This window comes from Trichogramma pretiosum, unplaced genomic scaffold (assembly GCF_000599845.2).
Source record: "Trichogramma pretiosum strain Unisexual culture from Peru unplaced genomic scaffold, Tpre_2.0 scaffold54, whole genome shotgun sequence".
NCBI classification, from domain to species: domain Eukaryota; kingdom Metazoa; phylum Arthropoda; class Insecta; order Hymenoptera; family Trichogrammatidae; genus Trichogramma; species Trichogramma pretiosum.
Window position 1 is genome coordinate 1289459 of NW_019641628.1, and position 6876 is coordinate 1296334.

At 42.0% G+C, this 6876-nt stretch overlaps 1 protein-coding gene across 1 annotated transcript; it reads left to right on the top strand.

Annotated features, from left to right (window-relative positions):
- Positions 1-1748: 1748 nt before the first annotated feature.
- Positions 1749-3608, top strand: LOC111693690 (choline transporter-like protein 2). Its single transcript, XM_023459095.1, has 6 exons — positions 1749-1887; positions 1959-2031; positions 2116-2448; positions 2549-2869; positions 2949-3258; positions 3339-3608. The coding sequence occupies exons 1-6, from the start codon at positions 1749-1751 to the stop codon at positions 3606-3608; spliced, it is 1446 nt and encodes a 481-aa protein (XP_023314863.1).
- Positions 3609-6876: the final 3268 nt, after the last annotated feature.

A 6876-nucleotide genomic window follows, 5' to 3' on the forward strand; every position in this document is an offset into this window, starting at 1 on the left:
GTATATATCATCGAATCCGCAGCTCGCGTCCCATCGACATTATTGCATTATAATAATATAGTAAACCGATCGCAGCTTCAAGGGCTACACACGGAATTTACAGGTATCGGTATAATAATTTATATATACACAAGCGCAAGCGGGGGAATTTTTCGTCGGCAAAATAAACTTGTATTATTATATACGCGCAGCAGCAGCAGCAGCAGCAGTAGTAGTAGTAGCAATAGTAATAATAGCTGTACATTTCTTCCTTTACTTCTTCCGTTTTAAACCTATAACTGCGGCAATGAATTGTAATCGTGTAATGGGCGCATCGCGCGCTCGCTGCGAGAGCCAAGGTAAATAAGCTCGTATAATGTATACAGCCGGCGCACAAACGCGTGTAATACGCGTATATTCATCATTAATTAGCGAAGCGCGAAAAGCGCGCCCATATAGGCTTCTTATATATACACAGCTATAGAACAGCAGCAGCAGAGTCCCCCGCGCGCGCATATAAAAGGGAATAAACGTTTGATTGTGAAAGGAGAATTAGAGTTCAATGTAACAGCACACAAGTGCGCTCTATACTGCTGCTAGTAGTAGTAGCGTAACGGTATCGAGATCATGTTATTACATGACCGGGCAATATTAAACGAGCGGCACGAGGAGCAGCAACAGTGGAGGCTTCGAACCGAGCGATGTGTATATACATACCGGCAAGAAAATGCACAAATGTGCATTCCAAATGAAACGAGAGAGAGAAAGAGGAAGAGACATAAACGATAGCTCGCTCGAGCGAGCAGGAGAATCCCACACGTGTTGTGGAACATATAGCATCCCCCATTGATACGAGTCGGAGGATGCGCAAGCGAGCCAGCGAGTAGCGTATAGATATATAATGTACGAATTGAAAAAAAAAAAAAAGGAAGAAGAACCGAAAAAAAAGGTCGATACTCGTGGCGCGCAGTCGAGTAGCAGCAGCACTGCGCCGTACTGCGCGATTAATGGAATTGCTTATACACACGAGGGCTTTATAATATGGCCTTTTAATGCTTTATGCCGCGTGCATGTTCATTATACCTTCGGGTTCGGGCAAAAGCTAATGTCGCTGCGCTACCGTGTCGTTTCTCCGCAGTTTCCTCGAAAAGACACGCGATCTCATATATATACACACACATACCGCGAGAGTCTTTATATTGATCGACCCACGCGATAATATCCTCTCTCTCTCTCTCACCCCCTCTTATGGTTAGCAGAATTTTCTTCCTCTTGATTCTGTGCATACGTGTGTGTGTGTGTGTGTGTATGTAAGTATGTATGCTCGTATCGCTAAATGTATATAAATAAAAGTAAGATTGCGATTGTCGATATTGGCGCTTGGCTTGTAACGAAATTAAAAATTCTCGACAATTACGTAATCGCGGCCGCGTAAAAAATTTCAGATCATCGTGAAAAGTTTCTGAAACTTCGATGAGATTTTTCCAAAAGTTTTTTCCTAGTTCAGCGAGGCTTGTGAACTCGATGTTTTTTTTTTTGGCGCCTCTCCAAACAATTTTGAAAGAAATTCGTAAAATGAGTATCGAGAGAATTCAACTGAATATATATGCATTCCGAAGTTCAACTATTTCACGAAGCGCGTTCAACCGAAATCGGCGCTTCGTACAGGTTAAGGGTCTAGTCTTTACAATGAAGCGCAAATAGCACTATCTCGATCGTTCAAATAAATTCAGCTTTACGGAAGTATGACCTCCACGAGTGTGGACAATATGGCGAACTCAGGAGCGAAGCTCACTAACGATCCATCATGGACAGGACCGCTGAGGGCGGCACGAAAAGTTACGAACAAACCCTTCATCGTTGCTTTCTTCTTGGGCCTCTGCGTATGGATCGGAATAACTGCTTACGGTATGAAATAAAACGAGTACGAAATTATCTGTATTATACGCCTTTAAGCATTGGTAACATTTTTCGCGCAGTATTTACGTCGGGCGACGTGGACAAAACGAACGATATTTTCGAAGCCAGTCAAGAAAGTTACATGGGGCGCAAGTAATAAAAAAAATTAATACCCGCTCGAAAGATTCGCGTCGAACGCAGCTGTGGAATCGCTGATTGTCGAGTTTCCAATTTCAGATGGTACTTGCTCGCGGCAACGTTGTTTACCTTCTGCTTATCGATATTGTTCCTGGTCTTATTGAGAGTGGCTCCGAGAAAAATGGCTGGCATATCGAGCGTCTTTAATATCGTCGAATTCGTGCTGTTTATAATTGGCGGGATCTACATGATCTACGAAATTGCGACCTCCGACGATTCGACCTCCGACGATTTAGACGTCCCCGTACCCGCTGCTGCAATATACCTTTTTTTACCCGTGGCAATCGTGCTACTGATTCTCTCCATCCGGATAAAGATCAGAAATTCCAATCTCATCCCCGTGTCCTGCGAAATCGTTGGAGAAGCCTGCAAGCAAGTTTCCCTCTCCTCGTCTCTTCACGCATACGTTTTTTTTTTTTTTTTTTTTAATCAAAAAATACGTTTGGATCACTAATGTTTTTTGTTCTCGCAGAATCATACTGTCCTTTCCGTCGATAATTGCTTACGCCGTGCTCAACTTCATTCTGTTCTACGTCTTGTTCATTTTGTCTCCGTTGCATTCGTTGTTGATCGATGTTACCAAAACTTTTTTCGACGCCGAGAACGACCGCTTTCCGGCTCACTTGGGCATCTGTATGTTCTTTCATTCCGTCGCTTCCATCTGGATCATCGTGTTCTTCTTCGAGATGTTCCGGGTAATCGTGGCCGGTACTTACGGCACCTGGTACTGGACCGAGAACAAGCGCGAGGTGCCGCGCTTCGCCGTCCTACGCTTCGTCTACATCGCCATTAGGTTATAGCGCATATCTTAGCACCGAATCATTCTGACTTGTGAACAGGAAAAACAAAGGCATTGGTTCGTTTATTATCAGATACCACATTGGCCCGCTGGCGTTTGGCTCGCTGATCATGCCGTTCTGCTCTATACCGCGATTTTGCGTCTGGCTGATCGCGTCGGGATTCGGCATCGACTGCTCCAGCGGCAGCGGCAATAGCGTCGTCAGGCTGTTCCGGCGCTGCTGCAGCTGCTGCAACTGCTCTTGCTACCAAGTCGTGAAAAAGTTCACGGGCGCGTCTTTCGTCCAAGTGGCGCTTCGCGGCAACGCCGGCTTCGTCGACGCGTCCCGAGCCACGTTCGGCCTCCATCAAAGAAATCAGACGAAAGTCGCCGCCGTCGGGCAGGTACGTATATAAGCGGCTCTGCCGAGCTGCACCGCTGCCACGACTGCATATTAAAAAAAGAAAATTTTTCGATTTCAAAGATCGTGCTGATTTTGTACGTGGCCGGAATGACCATTGTCATGTTCTTTTCGGGTTTATTGAGTTCACTAATCCCGACACAATCGATAGATGAGGAAAATGCAAAGGACCTGGGATATTTGCTCATTTTTTCGGGACTTATGTGCTTTGTGATTTTCAAACTACTGGGAATTGCCGTTGACACTATCCTAATGTGCGGGCTCGAAGATTTCGAAATGAACGGAGGCAGGAGCAGATTCATGCCGGACAACTTGAAAAATTTACTTATGTAGAGTTGATCGGGGTAAATTTTTTCATCGAGAGGTCAAAACTCCGTGACCTATGAATCCATGTAAGGGAATTCACGATACAATGAATAAATAAAGGGCTCGAGTACAAGAAAAATTTTCTATGGTACAAACTCTCATTTCTATACCGATCGGACGAATTTTCAAGTGCATTTTTTTTATCCAGAATACTCTTATATTATACATTTTCTTCAACGCTGAAGTGTGAGGAGTGTTAAAATTTGATTTTACAAAAAGAATTACATCAGGAGAAAAAAAATCTAATCAGCGATTCTTGGGCTCATCGTGCGTCAATACTTTGGACACCTTTTGGAGACTTTTTTGAAAAGACACCCAACGATTCAACGAATAAAAAGCTCGAATGCGAGCGTATTTCACGATACAAATTCAGTTCGAGTCCCGTCGGTGGGACTTTTGTGCGCAAGAAAGGTTGTACGTACGTCATCTTTGGCCACGCAGCAGCAGCAGCAGCAGCAGCAAAAGCACATTATAGTGCAGAGTATATACGAAACTGCACAGACCCTTATACATCAGAATGGTATCTGGAATTTAACGGGCTCGCACACGGGGCCCTGGCACAGCAACAACAACAACAACAACAACAACAACAACACAAGGATAGCGTTATATAGATGTGCCCATGCTATACACGTTTGTGAGTGCGAGCGCATGTGTGTGCAATGCGGTGCAATGTGCAGCTCGGACAGATCGGCCATATAACTTCGAGGGGGAGAGAGAGAGAGCTGCTAGGTGAACCGCCCACGCGACCTCTAGGCAGTAAAGAGCTCAATAAACTCGGACTGCACCGAGCTCTCGCAACTTGCTCTATCTTTCTCTTTGTGGCATGACTTTTCTAAAATAGCACCGACTCTCGCGCAAGAGAGAGAGAGAGAGAGTCCATACGCCACGCGAATGGTGTACTGTACGCGTGTAATTTATGCTCTGCACTTGTGCCTCGGTTGCACCTCTGCCCGCCTATATATAATATATACACACCTTTGCACCGGCTCGAATACGCAGCAGCGTCAGCGACGATCATCGTTTCTTATGTATATGCGAACTCGTCAATCCGTGCAAAAAATACATTTTTATATTATGCAACAGATCGCGTCCTCGTGACGCTGTACACGAAGGAGGGCCGCAGATCTTCGTACACTATCGGCGATAATATGCGCCACGCACGTATTTACGTTTTTAGTTATATACATATAACATCGCGGGCATGGTCGCGTTCGTGCATACGCATACATTAACAGCTATATAGGCACTGCGTTTCGTGTACCGAGCTAGCTTCGGTTTGTGTACGGGTATAATTATCGTGCAGTCACTTGGCTCTATATATCTATTTATATGCATGTGTTTGTGCTTTGTTTCGCAAGCGCTCAACCTGTTGATCGTGTGCGTGTGGCTGCTGCAATAAGCGATCTAGCTAGCCCTTATATTCTTATATATATGAGTCATTTCACGTCAAGTCTCCTAGCGCGGCGCCCGTGCGGCATTATTAATCGAAATTGCTCAATTTGTAACTCGCCAGAAAAGCACCTAAATGCACCCAGAAAAAATATGTGCCATATGATTTTGATAGGAAATCTCCTCAGCTTTCCGATGATGAGGTCAGATTTTCCAAAATTTTCCATTTTCCCCGGAAAAACTTGACATAAACTTTCAAACTCAAATATCTCAAAAACGGCATTTTTAAGATTTTTTTAAATAGTGCCAATCGAAAGCTGAGAAAATTTCCTATCGATATGCAAGTTTTCAGAGAGTACTTTTGATAATTATTCAATGAAATACAGCGACGAACGTGTAAAAACGTGACATTTCGGCCCGTGCGGCAGCTGTTCCCGCGCGCAGTACCCCGCGCGGCGCAAAATCTCACGTTTTTACACGTTCGTCGCTGTATTTCATTGAATAATTATCAAAAGTACTCTCTGAAAACTTGCATATCGATAGGAAATTTTCTCAGCTTTCGATTGGCACTATTTAAAAAAATCTTAAAAATGCCGTTTTTGAGATATTTGAGTTTGAAAGTTTATGTCAAGTTTTTCCGGGGAAAAGTGAAAATTTCGGAAAATCTGACCCTACCATCGGAAAGCTGAGGAAATTTCCTATCAAAATCATATGGCACATATTTTTTCTGGGTGCATTTAGGTGCTTTTCTGGCGAGTTACAAATTGAGCAATTTCGATTAATAATGCCGCTCGGGCACCGCGCTAGGAGACTTGACGTGAAATGACTCATATATATTATATATATTCTTGCTTCGATCTGTGTATGTGTGTATGTGTATATGTGCCTGCAGAGATCATTACGAAATGTGTACAGGCGCGCAATGAACTTTGGAGTCGTATTTATATTGATACGTGGGAAGGGGTCAAATAAATAATAACACAGGAATTACGTGGTAGATTGGGGGGAGAGCACGAGAGAGACATAAAGAAATGATAGCTACTGTCATACGAATGGAGTGGGACTGACTCGAGTGCGATGCGGCAGGTGCTTTCGCACCTTGGCGCTGCAAATAGTTACGTGAACAGCCGCTGCACTTTCGGTGCAGTGCGGCATGCCCACGTAACACGGCTAAGGTTGAAACGCGCTGTCCCACCAGCGCACTAAATAATAACAAAAATGTACTGCTATTAATTAATAGCTCTCTCATACTCTCTTCCCGATTTATTAATAATATAATAATCATTACTATTATTATTATCTATTTTCTTTTTCCAAACTTTAACAAAATATTTGTTTTAACTTTAATCCAATACAATTTCAATAATATTATTTCAATATTCAATATTATTTCAATATTATTATTCTCAAATATCATATACTTAAATATTACAAATTTTCATAAAAACCCATATTTTTCCTTCTTACAATCATAGCATATAACATTACAAAATAATATAATTTATAATATTCAAATCATACCAATTTAAATTAATATTATATAATATTTTCAATACATATAACATGTTTAACCATTACCAATTTTCATATATAGAAAAAAAATTTTAAATCCCTTACAATCATAACATATAACATTATAAAATAGTACAATTTACACTATTCAAATCATACCAATTTAAATTAATAATACATAATATTTTCAACGCATAAAACATATTTAACCATTACCAATTCTCATATCTAAAAAAAAATTTTAAATCCCTTACAATCATAATATATAATATTATCAGCCAATCTATGCTATAACTTATGACATTATGTTTGATGACGCTGTCGAGCTCGC